The 24,794-nt window shown below is 36.0% G+C and overlaps 2 protein-coding genes across 10 annotated transcripts; both read right to left on the bottom strand.

Annotated features, from left to right (window-relative positions):
* Nucleotides 1-3,364: 3,364 nt before the first annotated feature.
* Nucleotides 3,365-21,925, bottom strand: LOC145222522 (ovochymase-like). Of its 5 annotated transcripts, none has more exons than XM_080088656.1 (26): nucleotides 21,817-21,925; nucleotides 20,953-21,077; nucleotides 20,476-20,565; nucleotides 20,132-20,279; nucleotides 19,302-19,412; nucleotides 19,167-19,228; nucleotides 18,629-18,786; nucleotides 16,564-16,668; nucleotides 16,211-16,362; nucleotides 15,593-15,738; nucleotides 14,798-14,945; nucleotides 14,494-14,640; nucleotides 14,030-14,145; nucleotides 13,802-13,891; nucleotides 13,443-13,575; nucleotides 8,396-8,506; nucleotides 8,087-8,148; nucleotides 7,857-8,014; nucleotides 7,388-7,486; nucleotides 6,812-6,957; nucleotides 6,286-6,437; nucleotides 5,806-5,950; nucleotides 5,357-5,530; nucleotides 4,523-4,612; nucleotides 4,186-4,314; nucleotides 3,365-4,123 (listed from the first exon to the last, which is right to left on the bottom strand). In XM_080088656.1, exons 1-26 carry the CDS (start codon nucleotides 21,881-21,883, stop codon nucleotides 3,714-3,716), a joined length of 3,474 nt encoding a protein of 1,157 aa, XP_079944782.1. In that variant the 5' UTR covers nucleotides 21,884-21,925; the 3' UTR covers nucleotides 3,365-3,713. The 5 variants fall into 5 exon arrangements, with proteins under 5 accessions (XP_079944782.1, XP_079944783.1, XP_079944784.1 ...); XM_080088657.1 differs by having other exon boundaries at nucleotides 3,365-4,120; XM_080088658.1 differs by having other exon boundaries at nucleotides 4,186-4,299.
* LOC145222527 (sterile alpha motif domain-containing protein 3-like) lies at nucleotides 9,452-12,954 on the bottom strand. 5 transcript variants are annotated; one of them, XM_080088669.1, is made up of 9 exons: nucleotides 12,056-12,954; nucleotides 11,328-11,563; nucleotides 11,014-11,260; nucleotides 10,821-10,917; nucleotides 10,584-10,757; nucleotides 10,142-10,342; nucleotides 9,961-10,087; nucleotides 9,690-9,765; nucleotides 9,452-9,543 (listed from the first exon to the last, which is right to left on the bottom strand). In XM_080088669.1, exons 2-9 carry the CDS (start codon nucleotides 11,554-11,556, stop codon nucleotides 9,516-9,518), a joined length of 1,179 nt encoding a protein of 392 aa, XP_079944795.1. In that variant the 5' UTR covers nucleotides 11,557-11,563; nucleotides 12,056-12,954; the 3' UTR covers nucleotides 9,452-9,515. The 5 variants fall into 5 exon arrangements, with proteins under 5 accessions (XP_079944795.1, XP_079944792.1, XP_079944794.1 ...); XM_080088666.1 differs by lacking the exons at nucleotides 9,452-9,543; nucleotides 9,690-9,765 and having other exon boundaries at nucleotides 9,785-10,087; XM_080088668.1 differs by lacking the exons at nucleotides 9,452-9,543; nucleotides 9,690-9,765 and having other exon boundaries at nucleotides 9,785-10,087; nucleotides 10,596-10,757.
* Nucleotides 21,926-24,794: the final 2,869 nt, after the last annotated feature.

Genomic DNA, 24,794 nt, shown 5'->3' with positions numbered 1-24,794 from the left:
ACCTGGAAGATGCAAAACTTCTGTAACAATTGGAAAAAAAGGCAGTTATGGGACCAACAATGACAAGCACGATTTCTTAAACGATTTTTACCCATGTGCGCACCCATTATTTTGCCAAAATTTTAGGACACAACATTGATATGATTATGAAAAATTAGTCTTTAAAATAAGAATTCTATTAGTTTTCTGTTATCTGCAGATGCACCTGGTTTCCTGTAAGAGCGTGAGTGCACGGTTTGAGATGTGGCTACACTTATTTTTAGTAGTAGGCTATGTACTTTTCTAAGCCAAAGCGTTCTATGTAAAGGCACTAGGATTTTTGCATTTTTGAACGTAAGTACTTGATGTGACTATTTGTACTGTTTTTTAAAACAATAAATACCATAGCAATCGAACAACAACATGATCATAGAAGATAACTTTTTGACTAGTAGCTTTTGAATATGAACCTACCTGTTTCGCAGTTTCGTCCAGAGTATCCAGATGTACAGATGCAACCATAGTCTGCGAGAAGATCCACACAAGTGCCTTGATTTTGGCATGGGTTTTTATAAGAACATGAATTTACATCTAAAATAAAAAGCAAGTCAAATACAGTTTAGGTGAACAGTTATACAAGTAAAATTTGGCAACTCTGTTTTAAGGCAACAAAAATGTTAGAAAACAAAATTGGTCACACGTCGCTAAAGTTACCTGAAAACGTGAACCATGTATCTCCTTGGCATATATTGCTTTGACTTTTTTCAGGCGAAATCAGTATGTTGCTTGTATTTGAGTACTTGAAAAATGTAACTCGACCTCCTGCGGCTGTTAATAAATGGTGATCAAATAAAGTATATCTAAGGATTCCACCGATTAAAAGTTTGTGCGGTTTTCAATATTGTAAAAACGCAAAAGTTTAAAAAATTTAATCTTTTTTTTGATAATTTGAATAGTTATTTGTATATTTATGTACAATAATATGCCAAACCTATTTTGTTTTATGCAACATTTTTATCATGGACCAAAAAAATTTCGCCATCAAATCTTAAGCTGACGTAAATAGCTTCGTAAATAGCTTGTCAATCAGGAAGGGCGTTCATCTGGGGTTGATGAAAATTAGCATTTAGGTAGATAGTTACAATAATTGGTCGACCAAACCTTTTATTTCAATAATAAGGAAATGCTGATGGCAAGTATTTATTTTCTTCGACTAATTTTGTTTTACCCCGTAGCTCCCTAGGTAAGCTTTAAATGCTATTTTTTTAGGTTAAATTTAAAACGTTGCAACTTTAAACTACAAATTACTCTTTAATTAACACATCAACACGCAAAAGAGAACTCGTTGTTTTTCAATTTGAATTATCGACCATAAATTACCTGTTAGTTTTCCTGATGTGATTCCAGCTGCACACACAGAACTGTTTAAGTAAAACGCGTCGTTGCCACAACGATACACTTGACCCTGACATCCTGGTGGACAAACGACCACGGTGATTGTGAACTGCGCGTCACCGGTAGTTGTGCAAGTCACTAAAAACAAAATGACGCAGCTTTTGAACTTACAAGGTGATTGGTTCTATATCCCCATACTGTTGTGCTACTCTGATTGGCACTAATAAAACCAAATTTACTTTATTTATTTATGGAGATATGCAATGATGCAGGCTTGCTTGTGTACGTTGGATAATCATCACTAACAGTATACACGGATCTGTTTACAAGCCTCATGATAAAAACTGTCGTTCACATGTACGTATAAGGCAGCGGTTCTCAAACTGGGGTCCGCAGTGCCTCAGAGGTCCACCAAGCATTTTCAGGGGGGCCCCGAGTAGCATAAGTATTTCGCCGTATGAACGGACGTTTATGATAAAAAATAAAAAAAAGTTTGCAAACCACTGGTTTAAGGCGTCTGGCACCAGCTTTAAAGTCACTATATTATTACCATAAGATAAATTTCGAAAAAACTTTTATGTGTCAGTGAATTCCTACTTTCAAAGGAAAAGGTTTTATCTGTCTTTCCGCAAGAGTCGCTGCTCACTCCATTCCGCAAAGACCCAGTCAACGTTGCTTGCTCCGATGTTTTAAACACTCGCACCGGACCACCAGACCCTTCACGATACAAAGTAATAAACAAGAAATACGTGGAGCTGTAATCTTATGTTTACCATCTATCAAGCCTCCATGCATTGCTGCCAGGCATATAGGACCTTTGGAATAAACGGCGCTTCCACATAATTTAGAGTGTTGGTTGCCACAATTAGCTGGACATATGAAATCTGATATGGAGTGATTGAGTTGGGTGACTTCCGTAAGGCATGTGAGAGTGCTGCTATATGAACACACGTAATAAATTGTACATGGACACCATAAGTGGATCAACAAAGAAGTGATAAGCGTTTTAGAAATGTGCATTTTATAACTATCAATAGCCGACAAAACCTAATCAAAACAGCGGTTTAAATCAGGCAGGCAGCTGTAACAACTTACGTATACATAAATAAGCTTTCGTATGATATTCAATGAATTAAATCTATCTAAAAGCATGAAGTCAATAAATAATAAGGTGCACCTATTAGGTCTCATCAGTGCAGCTGGTGACGAGAGAAAAGCCGCATTGGCTATTGTAGGCATCCAACGTTACTCCAGTTTGTTGTGAGTAACAGGCCAAAAAGCCATTCCTCACCTATTCTGTGCAATGCCTCAACGGCCTTTCTCTCGTCACCATTGTGCACGGATCACATTTTACAATTTCAAACAACGTTTATACTTGTTTAAACCCGGCTTAAAGGCTTTCATATGCTATCTAGAAGCATTCATTTATCACGAGTCTGTCTGTGTTGTTTCAGTCAGCTACTGAAGTGTTGGTTTTGTTCCATTGCATTTACTTAATTACTACTCTTTCAAGACGTATAGCACATAATCAAAATCAATTGCTTAATCTAATTTGAACTTAGTATTCAAACATTATCGACAAATCAAAAATAAACTAAACCGGTCCTTATTGACCAATTGTTACATGATACACAATGTAAACTCATTGCACTAATATGTTGTCAACTACCAGATCTGCAGGGTTGCATCAGTGCAACAGTGTTGTTCCAGTCAGCGGCAGCTTCCTCTGCTTTTAAAAAGAGTTTTATGGACGCGATTGACAGCTTCCGTTTGTGTGATGTATTTCCAAAACTTAGGAGGGCGATCTTTTGCAGATTTATTTATTAGAATTAGCAAGATACAAATATTTAATAAGGGCTTTTCTCGTTTAATTCTGAGAACTTTATCTTTAAAAGCTGGAAAACTGCTATTAGTGTTGCAATTATCTTATTTATGACCAAAAAATGGCAGAAATTTCTGCAGTACGTACTTAAACTTTTGAAGCATCACAAAAAATAGGTACTTTTATTTACTGCAAGCAACGGGTGAATTAAATAATTACTGCATATTTTCGGACGCAATTTGCACAAAACATATTTTTAAAAAGTGCATGCATTAAATAATAAAACTAAAAAAAGGAATGTGAAATTGCAGAGTCCGTTTTCATGTATACTGTGCACTTACAAGCTTGAAGATAAGAAACTAAAAAAAACGAGCGATACTAAAAAGATGATTGAAATACCTTGCACAGGAAGTTATGTCATAACAAAGGTACTAGCATTTCTACTGTGCAATACTTTGTATATTTACATTTGCACTAGAAAACTTTAATACTCCACGAAAAACTAGCAAATGATGAACTATTGGCACAGCAGCGTAACAGGCAGCGTAAAAGCAAGTATAAGAGCACCTTGGCAGGAAAGAAAAACTGATGCAGTAGCGCTAGTTGTTTGTTCAGACATGTTTACTTGTGCAGTACTGACTGCAGTTGAAATAGTTGAATTTGAAGTCGACATTGTTGTGTTGGTAACGTTTGTAGATATTGCTTTTAAATTCAATTCATCAGTTGTTTCTCTGACTGGATTTGTGGCAGTTGTGGTCATGAGTCTCATGGTAGTAGAGGCATAACCAGTTTCTGTAGCTGTGGTGGTGGTGGCGGTGGATGGGGCACTTGCGGTTGATACAGTGGTTGTTGCACGAATTGTAGTTGCTGAAGGAGTTGTAGTGGCAGCGGTCGACGAAGCAGCTGTGGTATCTTCCGAAGTATCTGCTACAGTAGAAATATCTGTGAGATGAATGTGTTTATACTTTTACTGTACTAAAATACCCTACAGTTTAGCTGAACACTTGTAGCTGATAGAGTGGTTGTTGCACGAATTGTAGTTACTAAAGGAGTTGTAGTGGCTGCAGTCGACGAAGCAGTTGTGTTATCTTCTGGAGTATCTGCTACAGTCGAAATATCTGTGAGATGAATGTGTTGTACCTTTACAGCACTAAAATACCCTACCCTACAGTTTAGCTGAACTGAATAAGAGTTAGACATGCACAATTGGTACTTAATAGGTATAAAATATTTGTACTTTAATGGTAAATAAATATTGTTTATTAAAAACTGTTTTGCTTGAACAAGGTTTGATAATGTTTGGGTGCAAATAATCATTTAACTCACCCTCGTCTGAGGTGGACGTACTTAGATCAGTTGTAACTAGGTTTGTAGTTGCTTCATTAACAGAATCCGTGACTTCATAGGTTATGGCGTCTGCAATGATTGAAACTATATTTGAAAGTAAACTTTCTAAACGCTGTTTAAATTTACATGCAACAGCCATTTTCATGCTCAAGCTCAAGCTTTATTACAAACATAGCGCAGCCATGAAAAAGATTGACAAACAAAAAAGCGTTGACACAGTGAACTTTGTTCTAATACAAGCACCGTTATACGGCATAGAAGAAAACAAAAATAAAAGATATAAATTATTCGATTTAAGATGACAAGACATAAAGTAAAAAGTTACATTTGCACACATTACATAATGTTTTACAAAAGTGCATCACAAAAACAAAAACTACATTTTATACTGATTTTAGACAGTGATGAATGTATATTTGCGTAAAAAGTGCTTTGTATTTTTGGCACAGTGTAACCAAAAGTCAAAATACAACAACAGTGTATAAAAACTAACCAACTAATTGATTTAACATACACAACCTTGCTTTGTAAGTAGCAAACACGTCATTAGTATACGACAACAGTGACTGTAAAACTAAGCAACTAAATAATTTAGCATAAACAACTTTTCTTTTTATGTGCACACAACTTGACTTCATTAGAAAGTAAACTTGTCCAATAATATTGCAACCAAAATGAAAATCACAAATCTAGATGTTTTCCTTGAACAAGAGAAAGAGCTGTGTTCTTTTCCGTTGCCTTCGTTTCTTACCACAATCACGCTTGTGGTAGAAACTGTTAAAGTAGTTGGAGGCATGCTAGTAGTTGAATCACCTGCTGTCGAAGTTGTACTTGTTTGGGTTGTCGTGGGTGTGGTTTGGGTTGTTATTGTAGCTGGTATGGTAGTTGTAGTTGTTGTACTTTCCGTTGTAGTGGTTGGGGTTGTTGTTGGAGCCGCAGTTTGTGTGCTGGGCGGCGACACCTCGATTTCGTTCAGCGGAACAATATCTGTGAAGTAAATAAATTTGTTACTTAACTTCCGTTTAACCTTTTGGACTGATATTTATTATTGGTGCCAACCAAGTCACTCTACAAACTATGGCATAACGCAAAATGTAAGAAAAGCAACAATGACAGAATAATCAGGTGTGCGAAGCAATAGCTGGTTGGCAGATTGTAAATATTTAATTTCGTAAGCATAAAAATATGTCGTGTAATGATTTAGTTTGCGTAATGTAGGTTGAGTTGATATTCACTTCTGCTTGCTGCTCATCAGTGCTCACCACTTATCCAAGGGTAAAATGAAGAAACTCGAGTGTATACTCCGGGTGCAGCAGATGCACCACAGGAAATTCCAAATGACCCGATTCCAATAATGAACCAAGAATTTTCTCCAATCAGTTGAGCAAGTGGGCCACCGTAATCACTCTGCAAAAAGTATAGTATTAGTTGATCTATTGCTCAGAATTCAACATGGCTATTAAAGTTGTACGTTTAAACATCAATACTCGCACTGAAAACCTTAAAATAGATTTACAGAGCTTTAATTATTATTGATTGGTGGCTATGGACTATAATGAACTTTGTGATACTAAGTGTAAGTTCATGAAAACATAAGTCGATATATTGTCTTTAAAATTTTAAGAAATATATATATTTTTTTGACAGCATCTTATTCAAATATATTTAAACAAGGAAAAAAATAGTTTGCATTTTTGTGTGTGAAAATATACTAAAAAACTGTCAGACAGCTACATACTTACGTCACAAATATCTCTTCCTGCTCCAATCGTACCGGCACACAATTGGGAATCGATGATAGTACTTGTCAATCTATATGTAAGTTCGCAATCATTTTGATTGATGATTCTCAAACGAACCTGATTTAGATTGTCCGGAATGTTACCACCTTCCGCTAAAGGGAAAAATGCGATTAATTTGAAACAAATTATTCCAGTCACTAGCAAATATCTTCAACTCGTTTAAAATAGTTCAACTCAAAGACTCGGCTGGCAAAAATTTAGTTTTACTGAACTTCATTTACATTGACGTTTTACTAACAACTTTTTTTTTGCAATAGCATGCAATTTCATCTTTGTACAGCTGCATGTTGTTTTATATACCATATTACAGAACTTCACAGTAAAAAATCAAGCAAGTTTATTTCTTTGACAAACAAAAGGATCTTTAGGACAATATCTCAAACAACTGAAAACAATGAGCACCGGCTGTGTACAACCTAATCAGTCAGGTTCTTACATTTTGAACAAGAAAATAATGGCAACTTACCTGTAATACCCCACCCTGTTGCTATGGCCCAACTACCTTCAGTTACAGTAATGTTTGGTGGAGCACAACAAATTGGTCGAACTTTACTCCCAAACACAATGTTGCTTGTAAGTTTGAGCAGTGCAATATCGTTACCAGTTGACGCGCTGTCAAAACGATTTTTCTTATTTAGGTGTCATTTTTCTTTATACTGATCTAAAACAACGTTTTATGTTACAAAAAAGTCGTAAATCTTCTCGAAATGAAGATGCCGAAACATTAGAGCAAGGGTTCTTAACCAGGGGTGCACGCACTTTAGGTTGGTTAGGTCTGAATCATTAGGGTTGGTTAGGTCTATTCTATTTAAGCAATTACAGAAGGGGGAGCGAAAATTGGTTGGTGATTTGAAAGGGGGTGCAGCAAGGAAAAAAGGTTAAGAACCACTGCATTAGAGTTAGGAACAAAAACCAGGAGTGTAGTAACTGATTGGTGACTTAAAGAGATGTTAAAAAAATAGACAAAGAATTTGACCGTTTGAAATATTGATAAGATGTGTATTAAATCATGTTAGTTAATGAACTTGATATTCATTGTCACCTTGTGTAGTCTGGATGCAGTGTTATTTCCTTCACATCCAGAACCTGATCCCCGTTCTCCACAAAACTGAACTTTCCAGCACGGACTTTTATTGCATCTCTAAAATTGTATTCACAACAAAAATTAACAAAAATAACAGATTATGTCAGTTATAACTAGTGGTGGGATTCAGCCGGTTCAAACCGGTTCTAAGAACCGTCTCACGAAATTTTAGAGATCAGCGAACCGGTTATCATTACTGCTTAATGTCAATGGACTTTTTGTAACAGAACTGGCTGAAAAATATGACTTTTGTGATAGAACCGGCTGACGAAATTTGAATCCCATCACTGGTTATAACATGTACCTGAATTTGCGTCATCCAAACAAAACATTTTGAAATAAAAACTACAAACTTTGTCTGCTTATTTTAACTCAACAACTCAGTTAAAAATGCGCATTACTAAATGTTAAAAAGTTATAAACTTACGCGGTTGAAGACTCGACACAATGGGCAGCTGTTAAAACGTATTGTTGATGGATTACAGATCCGCCGCAAGTGGGTGATGATGAGTCGCTTGCTGTAATTGCGACTTGCCATGGATAAGAATCGGCAACTGCGTCAGTACCCCCGACAATACGAGGACCCTTTTGAAAAAAAGTTTAATCTTAGTCCAACTGAACATATTGAAAGCTTTTTATGTAGTTGTTGCAACTTGCCCATAAGAAACTTGGTGGTACGTCTACCTTTCCACATTGATTCGACGCGGTGGCTACTTGCTCTAAAATTGTGGAAAAACGGGTTAAAAGTGTTGGACACAGAAGTTTATTGTTAAATAAACCATTTTTTTGTGACACGCCGAGCACCCATATACAAATCCTAAACAAAAAATACAAATGTCATTTAAATGTGCAAAAAGGGAATGGTTTCAAAGTAGTGGTACAAAGTAACCTAAAACGAACCTTTAGTGTCAATAAGAATACACAATGAAGGCAATATAATGTTCAAAACAAATTTATTGTACAAACCACATTCAACTTCATCGCTGTCGTCTGGACAATTCTGTACCGTGTCACATCTCTGACTGTCGGGTATACAGCTTCCATCCCAGCAAGTATATTCGTTTTCTGTACATCTTACTAAGTGCAAAATAGACAATGATTAATTTATATCTGGATAGAAAATGATTGGATTGTTAAAAATGTGCCTAAATTTAAAAGGTAAGAAAATATCCACTTTCAAATTAAACATTTAAATCAGTTGTTTTGTCACAATATTAATCTCTTACTGGTTGTCTGTGCTATGTTTTATTGCTGCATTTGCCATACACTGTAAATAAAATAGGTGGTATTCTCCACCTAATAAGGTGGTTCACCATATCTACCCTTGGGGTGTATTCAAATCTTTTCCACCTTTTATCTTCCACCCCTTTGGGTGTGTTTTATCCACCCAACAGTGGGGTGGATTACCTAAATCCACCTTTTGTTTTTTGCAATACCACCTTTCGGTTTCCATATTTAAATCTATGAATAGTATGAACACACATTTTTTGCAGTCAACTAGTTTATTGACATGCAAAATTTACACAGAAAAATTGACAAAATTTCTTCACACAAGTTTTGGGTGAGGATCATAAGTTTTATACTTGAAAATTGTGCTTAGGCGCTGTGACCAAATACTATATATATACATGATATACAACAACATTTTTTGTCCAATATTTAATTACTAAATGATATTGTAGACTGAAGCACATTAAAGGGAGATTAAAATCATTATTATTTATACTTTCTAAGGTGAGGGTCAACTTTGCATTACAGCCAAATCTACCACACATAATTAAAATTGCCAAAGGAGTCTTATAACACATACAGGGTAACAAACATAGCTGATAACATTACATGGATGTTTAGTGTGGCAGCTATGCACGATTTATTACTCGTAGCACTGATATTGGTATGGACACATTGGAAAGTTTTGATACATAACCAGCCAAAAAAGACAATGTCTTACGACCAGCTGAAGGGAAACTGACATTGAAAGCCCAATAACAGGACAAAACTGTTGCAATCCCCATTATCATATCTCCTTCAAGACCTGCAATAGTGCAGCCATCAACCTGCACTTCCAGCTGTTCTTCATTCAGTATCAGCAATGGATAAGGGTAGTTTGGTTTCTGAAAAACAGATAAATGCAATTAGGTGGACTAAATTATACTTCAGTAAATTCCTACCATAGGACCACATTATTCCTTTTTAACACAATATGTATATTTACTGTAAATCACTGTGCTTAGTAGTGGATTGTTTTATATCTGCTTACCTTGCTGAAAGAAAAAATGCATCCCACATCCTCATTGAACACAGTTGGCAAAGCCAAAATCTCACACCCTTTTTTTCTACAAAAAAAGTTTGATCATTTTAACAGTTGGGAACAATAAATTATGAGTAAGCTTACTGATGAAGACAATTAATGTTAAAATCTACGACAGGCTGCATACTAAAATGAAAATGCACATATTTTATTAGCCCTTGAGTAAATCTTTTTTCACACAGACCAAATAAAAAATACAGCAGACTCTGTAACAACAAACCTATATATGCCTTCAGTTTCTCATCTACTTTATTCCATCTAATTAGTTTGGTGGCCCTGTAAATTGCATTGCTCGTCATATTTTCAAGAACATCTATGTGTTCAATCAACTTTACTTCATTAATTACCTAAATAAAGTATCATTGACTTGCTGAAATAAAGTAAGAAACATTTGTGCCTACCCAGCAAGCTTGCTTTAGACATGGAAAGTCAGACAACATGTTCTCAACAGACATTCCCTTCAACACTTCTTTTCGTCTGTAACTAAATGTTCTCCCAAGACGATCCTGAATTTGAGCTGCATTCTGTGTGGGACTTTTTAAAAACTGTTTGTGTTTTTCAATTGTTTGCTCATCTTCTGTTTCCAATTCCTGTTCACATTCCTACAAATGTTTGAAGAAAAAAATAAACAGATTTTGTATTGAATTGACACAAAGTCATGCTAAAGATCATTGTTGATAAATGGATAAGCAATAATCTCACAAGTAAAAATATTATATTTCAACAATAACACAGTTAGTGTCTTTCAATGGCTGCAGCTGGGACAGTGTTATTAAAAGGCTACCTGAACTGAAAAAAATGAGTAGCACTGAACTGTATATTTAAAAGGTTAAAGTTTCAAACCTTTGCACCAACCACAACTTTTCTTCTTTTTAATTGTTCTACATCCACCATATCTGGACGTCTGTTAACTTTTGCATGTCCATACTTTATTTGCATTAACTTTCTCTCTTCCATATTGACTAGCGATCTCCTGCTGTCTTTGAACTTGTTTACAAGTGAATTTTGCCAAAGGTTCTAATTAAATGCAAGCTTTAGACATATTGTCAAAAAATATCTACAAAATGCACGAGTTCTTACATAAAAGCAACTGTTTGTTGAAAATCTGTCTCTTAAAATGGGGTACTTTTTAATAAGTTGCCTGCAAACTTCATGGTAGTTCTGTCTTTCTGGGTACCTTCATATACAAAATGTTTGTAACATGATTAAATACTATATGTTGCATGACAGAAGAGATGTTTCAATCTCTGCTATATACATAAAAAAAACTTACATTGTGTATTGAGCCATCTTACAAAATATAACATTGACAATTTTTCTTCGTATTTGTGGGTGAATTGGTTTATTGTCAGCCTCACATGAACGGATTGCAGTTTTGACATCAATTGGAAATTCTGGCAGCTCAAATCGTTTTGGCCACTTCTCCACTAATCTCTCAGTCTGGTAATCAGAAGAAAATGAATCTTCAGATTCGCTGGTACCCGGTACTGTTGAGCAATCACTGCTTTGACTGTTATCACCTGCAAAGGTCACAAGTATAGCAAATACACTGTAGGATAATAGTGCCCTACAAAAAACAGTACTTGCCCCCCTTAGACGGAATAATTTGAATTTTTTTGATGTTAGGAGATATATCTTCTGGATTTGATAGATCCACCCAGTCACCAAAGTTTTCATCATAGTATTGTAATATCTTGTCATTTAATGAAATTCCAAACGCCTTTTCTATAGGATCATGGTATGTTGGACTTTCAAAATTAATCTTTACAACTTTTTTAGAAAGCTTGTATGTTACATGATACATAGTTGTAGACATGATGAACCTGAAATGGCATAACAAACTTTTACATGTTACTGTGGGATTGAATATGGAAGCCTAATAAAATGTTTTCCACAATATTCATACAGAGCAAGTGGATGGCAAGACAATTCTGTACCAATTTTAGCTGCATGCCACATGTTAGACATACAAACGGAAAAACTATGTAGACGCCAATGAAATTGATCTGTTAACATTAATGGGCCACCAATAAACCAAAACTCTTTGATTTTGAGCAAATATAAGCTTGAGTGTTTTCGTGCTAAATGCATACGAAAACCATGGTATGATGAACTAATTTCATAACAATCTTTGCACACAAACTCTTTTCTATCTGCTGGCACATGATCAATCCGAATGTGAAAAAGTAAATCTTTTTTAGTATATATTTCTTTTGACAGCACACCAAATTATTGGACAACTAAACTCATTCATTGTGCTAATGATTGCAAAACACATACAAAAAATACTCACTTAAGTTTAAACGAAGGTTTACCTGTAGTTTTTTTTAGTGTTGTGGCAGGTAGTGTTCCATTGGCAGGTATATTAAACTTAACTGAACCAAATAATTCGAAGGCGAACCTACTTTACATTTCATACACAGCTGCAACAAACCTCACAAACAAAACTCTTTCTTTGGCATTACTACTTATTAATAACTGAACCTTTAATTATTACCAAAACCTGCGCTAACGAACAAACACATTCCTGCTTCTGTAAATCTCGGCAATGTGAACGTCGTCTGGCCATCCACTTTACATGCGGTAACCACGCGGCTCTACAGGTTTCTGATTGGTCAACAACACGGACAAAAAGGCCCCGGATGTTGACGTAGCAAAGTCGTTAACGTCACGCGCGAAAACGGTATCATCTTTTTGAGATGATGCAATCAGAGTCAATGTATTGAATCGTTACATAGGCTCTGATGCAATCATTATTTTCCTATAATCTGAAAGTATTTCGGGGCTATGTGTTGCACCCTATCCTTTTCTTCAATTTGTTTAGTTTTACGCCGCTTTTATTTCCTAGTTGATTTTATTACTTAACCTACTACCTGCCTTTGTGGAATAAAGACACGTGGGCAGCCAGATAAGTTTTGTCTTGCTTTAAAAAAAATTATCGATTGTGAAAGGTGCAAACAATTTGCCTGCAGAAAAGGTGGAAATAATAAAAAAACACTGAAGGTGGTCAGATACACCCTAAAAGTTGTGTAGTGGTGGAATATTCCACCTTGCAAATATCATTCCACCCTTGGGGCAGAAAAGGTGGCAAAACCCACCCTTTCTCTGCAAACAATTGTCAGGAAAGGTGGTTTTTCAAGAGCGAAAGGTGGAAAAACAAACAATGCACCCGAAAAGGTGGTCAAAATGACGTAAAACCACCTTTTTGATTTACAGTGTATATAAGCTGAGAAAAATTTGTAGGGGGGAATTAAATTTCTATATCAACTAAAAGGATGCACAGAACAAAAAAGGTTGGAAACCACTGATTTAAGTGATTAAAAACGTTAGTCACTTATGTCTCTAAATATGCTTTTGTCCAAAACTATAATTACGAACATAATTATATATTGTTTATATAAAAAGCTATAGCATAATTCCTGTCAGCCAGTTCCCTGAAGGTTCGTTCCGTTTATCAATAGCTGGAGCATGAGCCAAATTAACATATCATCATCATCATTTTTATTTTCAGTTGCGTACGCGGTTATTGCATGCAAATAAAATATAATAGGCAAGCAACTGGTGGATGGCGAAGGGACCATATAGGTCATCGAGTCAGCCACCCGTGTACAGAAATAATGATAAATAGGCAAAAAGGAAAAAAGATAGTCACACAGCAGGAGTCTTTTAATAATTAAAACTAGAGCAGTGTGCGCTAGTTACCAATAGTTTTCCATTCGACAAGAAATCCATCAAATCCTGTGGACGAGTCACTTGTAAACCGAAACCTCACACTAGTGCTAAGAGCCGCGAAATTTGGAGGTGAAATAGTCCCGCAAAACGCTGTGCCACCAACCTACAATATAAAATATATATCTAATAGCATAAAAAACACTAAAAAATTAAAATTGCTTTTAAGTTGTGGGCTAACGAAATTAAGAGATGAATAAAATATAACATGTAACTTATGTAAAACGTTAAAAAACTTAAATAATAAAAAAATGTATCAAATTTCCGATATTACATAAGTTAGTTTAATAACGACTAATATTTCTAGCTGGTTGTAATGTTGTTACTTGTACCTGAACATCTCCATCATAAACTACCAAAAAATCGTAAATACATCCTGGAAATGGTTCTATGTTCATTCCAAGAAATTCGAACTCTAAAACCTTAAGTATGAAAAAAATGCATAAAAAATTATATTGAAGCAACAATGTAACACTTGTACATGCTGGTTTGCTAATACTGTTATCTTAGTATTTAACAATTTGTTACAATACATATATATATTCAAAATTAAAAGAAACCTCATTAGCATCGCATTGAATAGTCCATGTGCACACAACATCATCGGGATATGTGCTTGGGTACCCGGGGGTGGATATGCGTCCGGTGTCATCGGTTAGTGTAATATCACCGCAAGCTACAAATAGAAATACCAAAAAGGCATTGCAAGATACATTTTGAAACTGCTACACCCAACACATGCTACCAGCATAATGTAAAAACGAGTATTGCTCCCCACGCAGTTTTATCATAAACAACCCACTTTTCGACATCCCATAACAGACGCCTTCTTTAGGATGGGAACATATCTGAACTGAAACCCCAAGCTTTTTTCATAAAGCGACAAAAGCAACACACAAAAACAGAGAAGTCTGTGCGGCATCTCTTATAAGCGCAAAATACGTCGGTTGTTTATGACAAAATTGCTGAAAAAGCAATGCTTGTTTATGAAAGCTATGATTGAAAATTTTTTGTCATTTCTTACTGTCGGTGGTCGGAGGCGTAACTTCGGGTGTTGTTGTTGTTGTGGTAGTTGTCGTTGTTGTTGTGGTTGTCGTTGTTGTTGTAGTAGTGGTTGTAGTTGTGGTTGTCGTTGTAGTTGTTGTGCTTGTTGTTATCAGGTTTGGAATTGCTGCAAATAAGAACCGACAATTAAGTACAAGAGTGAAGAGATTCTTCATTACCTTTAAAACGGAAAAATACCTTCGGTCTTAAATATTTACATTCATTTGCACTAAATCAAGTTAAAAGGGGTTGCGCTGAGAAGCGTATTTGTTTAAAATGCTTACTTTCGTTGATCCATTGATCGTATCGCGATACTCTTGTGTACACACCAGGGTTTGTGGGACCAGCACACGAATTGCCCCGGGATACCACTCCAATTAAAAACCACGCCCTGTCGTCTATGTAACACACGAGTGGTCCACCAGAATCGCCCTTTAAACATGTTACGGTACATTGGTCAATTCATAAAGCTATTTTGGGAGTTATGAATGTTTGGTTACCATAAGCCATCTATTTATGTTGTCAATTGTTGTGAGTTTTTGTATTTTGCCAAAAATTCAGGTTTGCTGTCTGTATTCATAAAAAAAGTAGGTTAAATTTTGGCTAAAGGTTTCTGGTTTTTTCAGTGTTCTTTTTTGACAAATATGCATACATAAAACTGTCTTGTAGATGTTACGAAACTGTTGTAAAATCATCTATATTGTTGTTTTTTTGATGTTTTTAACTTTTGATATCCTATAGGGCCGTGGTCGACAACCACCGATGCCGGTCCGCGGAGGTTTGTTACCGGGCCGCAGAAAACTTCCTCAAGGTTCACATTGAAGCAAAATTGTAATAACTGTAATTAGTTTTCAGTGTTAAACATTTGTGGTTTTTAAAGGTCGGTACGTGATAGAAAATTTCAGTTTTAAACCGGTCCGCAAGGCCAAAAAGGTTGCCGACCCCTGCTATAGGGCCTATTTGGTGTCATTATACTCTAAGGGCACATCCTATCTATAACAGTTTCTAATTATCCACCGGGTTCCAAAATTGTATTGGACTTGGCCAATTCAAATAGGTTGAAAACATTTAGCATCTACCTGACATGCATCGACTCCTCCTAATAACAAATCTCCAGCGCATATGTGGTTGTCGGTGATTTGATTTGCAAACAATTCACAATTTGTCTGTGAGTAAATGGGTACTCGAACTTGATGCAAGTCGTCTGGACTACTCGATAGATACTCTACAAAACAGAAATATCCTAAAATGACAAGAGTGAAAGCTTTCATTGCCTCGAACAGGGTTTTTTAAAGGTTTGGTTTGGGTGACCGCTAAGTAGTTTTAAGAGACCGCAAGTGTTTCATTTAAATACCAAAAACTGTAGTTGTAGTTGCAAGTCCAAATTTTGGGAAACCGCTGGAGAAATTTGAAAACACACCTTAAAAAAAACACTGGCCTCGAAGATAATTGAAAACTAAACTAAAGTATTTTACAGTTATTTTGCAACATCGGCAAACACATTTAGTTAGATTACTATATGCGCTGGCTCGTTTAGTAACTGGAATACATGCCACGATTTTAAGGTGTGAGAAATAATGCTTTATAAAGTGATAAATAATTCTTCATGAAAAAAAATATTTTTTAGAATTTCTTGACGTTGTTTCACGCAGATAAGCATAAAACAAATAAGTAAATATAAACAAACATCACCTTACCCAGCGTTCCCCAACCAGTAACAATGCAAGTTGTGCCCTCCTTTGGGCTAAATCCAGGTGTATCTGTAGGCAAACATACAGGCTTGATGATCGATGTAAAATCGAGACTGGAGCTCAAACGGAGTAGCGACATGTCATTTGCAAAGTTTTCACTGCAAACGAAAACGACAATGAACGTCAACAAATCTGTGTTGACTGAACTTACAAAACAGAATTGATGCATCAGCTGTTTTGTTAAGGATTGATTTATCTTTTTAAGGATTTTTTTTAAGGAGACCCCTGTCTGTGAGCGGGATCAAAGTATGACTAAATTAAGCTTTTAGTCATTGTATCTGCTTTGACTTCTTACTTACTGTACGTAATCAGGATGATCGACTATTTCTGCTACAGAACGACGTTGAAAACCGGTAGACTGCGACAGAGAGTGAATACCAGCTGTTACTGTAATTTGAGATGCCCTGTGTGGAAAACATGTACAGTTTACATGTATCGTAAGCATTTATCCGCATGTGAAGAACAAAATTTTGAAAACCTACAGAGCAGAACATGAAACTTCGAATTATTTTTTAGTTTGGGAGGGTACAAGCAATACTAATCAACACCTTTGGTTTTTCGTAGTTAAAGGCCATATTGTTCTTTGCTATGTAGAGGCCCTCCCCGCCTCAACAAGTGACGACCAACCGATCGCATAGTATCAATGTCGTCTCTATTCTATAGGCAGGGTTGCCATCGACTTGAAACCAAAAATAAGGACAACCGAAAATTAAATTTGTATGCGAAACGGAACAAACGGTTTTGAACAAATCTTTGCATTTAAGGCCGGTTTACACCAAGCGCGTGCGCAGCAAGCAACGCGAAATTTCTTTCTCTGTTTAAGCAACGCGTGGGGAAGTCCCATTTCGCGCTTCTCTCGTTTGCGCGCTTCGCCTCTGGGTTGCTCCGTGAGCAACAGAAACGGCGCTTCGCGCGAGAATTTGGCCCAGAATATGTAGGAATGATCAATCTTGGTCATTTATGTCGGTTACTTTGTTGTCATATGGAGGTTTAGGCGCTGCAACTTTATTACACAATGTCAATTGATGCAAATTGTAAAAATATATCACTCATAAAAGTGCTTGACAGTCATAAATCGCGCTGTCCTATCAAAAAGCACATGATCAATATACTATTTTCAAATGGTGGTAGACAAGGTGCAGTGGTATCAGAATTAATATGTCTGGAACCAAGTTTTCCGATGTACAGACCCACCAGGTAGATTAAATAGGAAATAACATAGTTTTTGGAAACTTAAATAGGTATTAACTTTGTTGTATTTTATCCCCAAAAAATGGTACATGTTTAAGTTTTAGAGTGCAAACAATCAAGATAAAAAAGACACACGAATACTTAAGAGAACAATTTCTTAAATTAGCTGCACAGAGTAGTAGTTAAGCATTGCATAAACAACGACTTTGGTTTAGGAGCGATTTTACTATTATTATCAGTTGCAAAACCACATCTTTATTGGTCATAGGCTTTGTATTGTGTACTATTGTTCGATTAACCCTTCACATGCAACAACTAAACACAATTCCATGAAATTAATTGCAAGTCTTATCATATATTGGCAGTGCATCACTGCCGGATGAGCGGACGAAAGAGCTTTGTTCGCAAAGTTCGCGCCTGGTGTAAACCTCGATTTTCGCGTCACTCGCGTGAGGAAAAAAAGAGCCGTTCGCGTTCGCGCTTGGTGTAAACCGGGCTTGACATATCTATTGCAATATTTTGGCCAGAAACAATCTGTTCCAGCAACTCGTTGTTCGTAGAAAATACTGAAAGTGCATCTCACAACAGGCCAGGTCTAGGTTTACTTTTACTTGTAGCAGGGATTTTACTATAGTAATTGTTGAATATAAGACAAAATAAGGATTCCAGTCAAAAATACGGACATTTTTTAGAAACAAGGACAACGATTTTTTCTAAGACATAGCCCTTCAAAATAAGCACAAATCTTAGAAATAAGGACGGTATGGCAACCCTGTCTATAGGAGATGTTGTTACGCCTCAGGGAGCAAAAAATGATGGATAAAACAAACAATAGAAAAACAAACAAAAAAGTACAAAAATAATTATACGTAAAAATACGCGTAAAATTAACGCAAGGAAAACCGAAAAAGAGAGAATTGAAAATTTACGATTTGGTTGCAGCACTGGTTTTCTTGTGTTTCAATACTATTTTGTTTAAACAGAGAGTTTGAGTTCTATGTGTAATCTTCAATTAGTTTCACATACTTTTGTTGTTAATTTTAGCTTTAGTGTTATAATTTGTTAATTGATCCGAATTCGCAAAATAGATGGGAGTAAAAGTAAAGATTTTTATAAATTTTTTGGTCATGCAACTAGAAAGCTGTGAATATTATTACATACGGTTTTACTTACGTTCGGTCGTATGTGCAATGAGCAGCGGTGACGACCCAGTCGTTGTTGACTATTGAGCCACCACAGAGAAATTGTCTCACCCCAACTACGATCGCTATATGCACCTGCCAAGGCCATGATCCAATTCTGGCTTCATTTCCTCCAACAATCCGGTTGTCCTGGAAACGAAAATGTAAAATATGGCACAATGCGAACATCTTGGGATTTCTACTTTTAGAATTATCAACTTTGTTTTGCGAAAATGCGATTTAAATGCTATATAAACGTTAAAACCTAGTATAAGCTCTGTTTGATTATTTGGAAAACTGTTTTTGATAGATTGGCCCCAACTAGAACGGCACAAGTGTAATTTTATATTGAGATAACATCAGGTGAAAGCGTCCAATATATAAACTATTGCTGCCAGGCATAACATCAAGTTTATAGAACTCTTCAGGAAAATGTATTTTTATTCCGACGGTTAGACGTCCTTCCTCAAGGAGCTCTATAAACTTGAAAAGCGTCCAATCTTTCTTAGATTTGAAACTATAAAACTTACCCACAAAAATCCTGGAGCTACTGAAACTAATCCACATTCGTCAAACCCTGTAGTTTCTTGTACTAAAACAAACATACAATGCAATTATAAATTTAGCAGTTCATATTTATGTGTGTATTTATCTGTTATTCTTACCACACTCAATTTCATCGCTGTCATCCGAACAATCACCAGTACCATCACATTGGACAGATATGGGTAGACATGTTCCGTTCCAACAAGTAAATTCATCGTCTGTGCACCTGTCTGCACACAAACAACTCTAACATAAACAAAAACAACAAAAACAGAAATGTACTTCGACTACCGCACACTTCATGCCCTAAGAAAGACCGAACTAACAGGTCTTCATATTACCGAAATGGCATCGTAATGATTTGTTCAGATTTCTTAAGCAGATACAAAATATTTCAGACCAAGTTAAAAGTATGTTGTTCTAGTATTATCGATATTTTGCGTTCACTCGTTTGGCGTATTGTTTTGTAATTGATATTTTTGTTACTTCTGCTTTGTTTCGACTGAAATAAACGTACAGTGGGCAAAAGGCCGGGTTTATTTTTGGTTAGTAAACCAATAAACTATCTTTCCTTATATTAATCTCTGATATAACAGAATGTCGGAAAAAAGTTTATTTTTTTCGAAAACTTTCGTATTTTACTTATTAGGAACACTTCTCCCAAAAGTAGTTTTAATCAAGTGTTAAGTTTTTTTAACACATCAAGGTGACAGTGTTTCATTGTGAATATACCACATGATACTGAACTGATTAATTATTTATGTCTGATAAATTCTAATGACGTAGTATTCACTGAACGCTTGGTTTTCATTGGGCTACAAAATATAACCAAGATTAAACTAGTTCGTAGCACAAAATGTTACCCCATCTCCAACAAAACAGTTGAAAAATACGAACGCCGCTAATCATTTGTACAAGCTATAGAAACATAACTATTTTCCTCTCTTACCTTGTATACTCCACTGCAGAAAAAATCCTCTGCCAGATACACTATTTGAGTTGGATATGAACACAAAACTGACGTTGGTATAAAACGCGGCAAAGGTGCGTGGACGTGCTGCAGGAAATATGAGACCGCAGAATACACGACTTGTGTACTAAAACATCAACAAACCATTTAATTAAATACCTACAATATTAACAATTAATGCCTTTGACAATCTGCTAAAATTGTTTAGAAAGCCTTATTCAAAACGTTATTTATGTTTTTAAAGCATTTCTTAAAAATCATCATACCTTGAAAATTATTTACATCTAAAAATGTTAAAATTTACTTTATGAACTGATACTTACCAACACAGGTCCGTCAAAGACACTCAGGTAATCGTTTTCACATGTGGTTTCATATTCCACTTCAAAATCTTCAAATTCTACCACAATAACCTGACAACAGAAAAAATATTTTTAACGTTTTTCTTTAATTGTCATGAGTAACAATAATGAATTATGTGTTTTGTTTATGTGTACAACCAAAAAATCCTTCTTTGTTTGGATTTGGCGTTATAAATGTTTATTTGCCAATTAGTTTTGCTCTTTGATAAGCTAAATAAAACCTGTGACTCTTTTTTGTAGTGCTAACTGACAAAAAAGCGAGTTTCACTTATTTGTTTACTTACACAACGATTACCTTAATGTGTTTTACAAACGCTTACAATTTGTCTAAAATAGGAAGATTGACCCGAATATTATCTTAGTTATAGGCCGATTTCAAAATTCTTTGCACTTATGGGCCTAAAATTGAAATGGCCGATAACAATTCTAATATGCTACCTTGTCGTCCGTGGTAACGATAGTTGTAGTGCAATTAAGGTCGTCGGCATAATTTGTTGGGTAATTCGGTGTCGATATGTTTCCACCATCTCCAGTTAGCGTCAAACCATCACAGATGCTAACTCCTTGAATAATATAATGCTAATGATTTACTATGCTTATGCGGGTTTCTTAAGCGGTGTATAGGTAAACGTAGAATAAAGTGCAAACCGCATTGCCCGTGCTGTGTGTTATGAGTAAGAACAAACCTAAATCTTTTATTTAACGCGAAAGTACTAACTAAGCTGCCTATTAAAGTTTTACCACATGTTGGAAGGTACAATACATATAAACTATAACCACAAATGTTACCTAATCACTGCCACACAGCAAACTACAAATCACTTCATTATATATACAGTGTTTGTTAGGCTTGTACAGTATTCTAGTTACTATTTTGCCTGGTGTCTGCGCTGGTTAACATCTTTCGCACCAGCCCTATTTATCCAATGTTTACATTCAGACTACAACGTATACGTTGTGTCAGTTTGTGACACTATAGTGTCAGTTTACAGTTTTTGTTGTGCGCTTTATCAACAACGAGAACGCCGAGAGCTTACTTGTGAGCAGATTGCACACACCCCAATTATTGTTTATACGCCCTCATTCACAGCCACCGGCGTGGCAATTTCTATATCAATTATCCACAGTCAACCGTACTCCAAAAAAGAACATTGCAATGCATTTATTGCTATATTAAATGGATAACTCACAACTTCGAACCAATATACAGTATTTACTGAACTTTACCGAACTGCTATCCAATGACTCCCCGAATGTTTCACGCTAATCTTTACAGTACAAAAATAAACAACAATGAGTTACCTCTGGTCGCGGAGAAGCAGAATAAGAAACAAAACAAACAAATGAATTGTAGCGAACCAAGGCACATGGTTTGTAACCAGTTTCTACCAATCTCAAGTGCAACAAGTAATGCCTAAAGATCCAGCAGAGCATTACATCTGTCTACAGAGGGTAAAGTTTGAATCAATTATAGATTATAAACCTATACCTAACCTTAGTGAAAGAAACTTTGTTGACTATCGAATGACAGTGGAAAAATACTACAGCTTTATTACAAGTGGAGTTGAATAAGCAATACTAAGAAACTTGCATATTGCCTCCTAAATAAAGCAACGTTGACACCAGCATTACAGCGCTAATAAAGTCACGAATAAATCCCCTTTACCTTTAAGCAAAAACGCATCAATGCTATCAAAGCTGACCGGGTTGTTGGTTTGCGCGTTTGTTTTTGTGGACTGTATCGTCAACAAGCGAATTGGGTTCTGATTAAAAACCACTTTACTTTACCCTTGGCTTAGCACAAGGGCAAGGTAATTTATAACGTACAGATTTTGACAACCGTAACCACATAAACAGAAACACAAAACAACACTTATTCAAACACACAACTCCTATTAAATACAAGTTAATGTTTTGTACTAATGCAACGTCGCACACTGAGTGTATCAACTTACACCACGGCGTGTTGTTTTTTTACCCAGTAAAGTAGGTGTGGCAAATTGTCAGGTCACGCCCCTTGGAAATGAATTGAACTCAGACGGTCGGCACAGCGCTTCGCGAGCAATGCTTTCAACGCAATCTGGGTTGGGTTTGTGCTGATTGGACCAAAAGCAACACACTATTCATGAGACGATGCACCAATGTTATTTCAAATTAAATTAGATCATAGGGAACGGTTAATTAGCAAAACCTGTTGTGGAGTAAAAAATGGCATCATTAATACACTTATTGGTTTAACAAAAACGTAGGTGTATCACACTTTTTGGGTTGATTCGTCCATTTTTTTTTCATTGTTATCACTTTGTCAGATTTGGTGCCAGTTTCAGCTTCATTAACAAAAACGTTGTTTCCAACGTAAATATCAATCAAATTGCCCAAACAGTTCGATTAAATTCATCAGAGCACTACAACTTGCAAACATCATTTTATTTTTGTTGTTGAGCTGACCGTCACAACCAAGTGTGCAAGAAAGCTATCCCGCAAAACCAAGTGTTGAGTATCACTACTATACTCTAAACCAGGGGTCGGCAGCCTTTTTTGCACTGCGGACTGTTGTTGAACCTAAAATTTTATTGCGGATCGGCTTTCAAAAAACTACAGACATTTAGCAACAAAAACGCTTAATTTAGTTTAACAGAAAAGCATTTAACCGGAACATTATACGGCTCGGTAACGAACTTCTAGCGAACCGGCAGTTGACGACCACTGCTCTAAACAACAAATAGCCACGAGCCCGATGATAAGCCCGGTACAAAGTCGACGAAACAACGTCTGAATACACCTCGTGAGGATCATGATGTTTATAATGATCTGATGCTGGTCTGTCTGCCTGTTTCATGTCTAAATAATTTTGAATTTGTTTTAATTCATTTTGTTCCTCTGGGTTCGATCAATGCCAATCAATTTTCTTGTTGAGTGAAACCAGAACCTACAACCTTGTAGACCACTCTAATCACCGATATTTACAGGAAGACAATAACATCAATTGCATTATTTCGCATGGTTTCTGAGCATACATAAACCGCGTTTTTGGTTACATACAAATGTTAATGTGTCACTTTTATAACTAAATGTGATTTTGTTTTTCTTGCTGCAAAATTTTATCAGATTCAAAGTACATTACTAAAACATCCTGAGTTTCCTCAACGAGTCCAAGATTAAATAAAATTCGCAAGACTCTCAAAAATGGCGACGGGTCGTGCATAAGAGAACCATACCACTTTCGTTCAGGGTGAAAATGAAAACAGAAATCAACCAATTTACCTTGGTGCGCAAAATAAGTTGACGTCGTTATACCAACACAATTTGTAATAAAGCAAAGGTTTTGCCATATCTCAAGGAAGTGTATTGGTCGATACACAATATACGCGATACACAATATAACAACAAAAATATTTACTTTAGTTGTCGTTTTTTAATTAAATCGTATACTACCATGTTCAAAGACTAACAATAGCAAATTCCGAAGAAATCCACACGTTGACACCAGACAAAACTCTATCATTTGTGAAGACCCAAGACAGTAATGGGAATGACAGGCAAATTTTTTCTTCTATATTTGTCAATGGTAATTTGGACGGCACCTGGGTGTTAAGCTTGTCACGCAATACACTTGAACAAAGCCCAAGTCGTGTTTGTTGTGACGATGGCAATAAGCAAGGCGGTGGGCGTGATATTACAGATGATTGAAGAAGAAAACAAAGCATTTTAAAAATCTTGTGTCGTTGCGCATACGCAAATCAAAAATTGTCAAGTATGTATGCATAACTATTTTTTTTAGTTTCCTTTGATCAAAGTAGATGTGTTTTTTCAGGTTTTAGTGTTACCATTGCAAAAATAAAAAATGGGAGTAATATTTTAGCGACCACTATTACGCCTATGTTGGTCTAGGTTTATTAGTAGAACGGGTGTTCTCTATAGCCCTTTATATTTCTTGAATTTATTTATTGCCCCCTTCCGTCTATGAACAACGTGCATGCCTGTTTGGGTACGCATTTTATCCCTTCTTATACCCACACATGACAATATTAGTGCCAACCTAAACAAATAATGACACATGAAACCAAACGGCTGTACTAGAATTTTAAATGCTCAGTTGAAACCTTTTAGCAACTCGCCACATGTTTTTTTTACACTTCCCACGTGATAAATTTTAACGTAACATGGCACAACACAGCTTGCGACGTTTTAAATGTCAAGGCCTTCACTATTTGCAAGACGCGGTTGTTACTCGAAATATCACCATGACTCCGATGCCATTAGAACACGTTTACTGAAAA

This window comes from Phallusia mammillata, chromosome 4 (genome assembly GCF_965637545.1).
Source record: "Phallusia mammillata chromosome 4, kaPhaMamm4.hap1.1, whole genome shotgun sequence".
In the NCBI taxonomy this organism is placed as follows: Eukaryota; Metazoa; Chordata; class Ascidiacea; order Phlebobranchia; family Ascidiidae; genus Phallusia; species Phallusia mammillata.
This window is presented reverse-complemented; position numbering and strand designations above follow the sequence as displayed.

Excerpts from the sequence above, each read along its gene's own strand:
- LOC145222527 (XM_080088666.1), bottom strand. The coding sequence starts at position 11,556 with ATGTCTACAACTATGTATCATGTAACATACAAGCTTTCTAAAAAAGTT. Across the intron at positions 10,343-10,583 it reads AAGTTGTGGTTGGTGCAAAG|GAATGTGAACAGGAATTGGA; the intron begins GTTTGAAACTTT and ends AAACATTTGTAG. Across the intron at positions 10,088-10,141 it reads GTCTAAAGCAAGCTTGCTGG|GTAATTAATGAAGTAAAGTT; the intron begins GTAGGCACAAAT and ends TACTTTATTTAG.
- LOC145222522 (XM_080088656.1), bottom strand. The coding sequence starts at position 21,883 with ATGTGCCTTGGTTCGCTACAATTCATTTGTTTGTTTTGTTTCTTATTC. Across the intron at positions 18,787-19,166 it reads TAGCTCCAGGATTTTTGTGG|GACAACCGGATTGTTGGAGG; the intron begins GTAAGTTTTATA and ends TTTCGTTTCCAG. Across the intron at positions 13,892-14,029 it reads TTCAATGCGATGCTAATGAG|GTTTTAGAGTTCGAATTTCT; the intron begins GTTTCTTTTAAT and ends TTCATACTTAAG.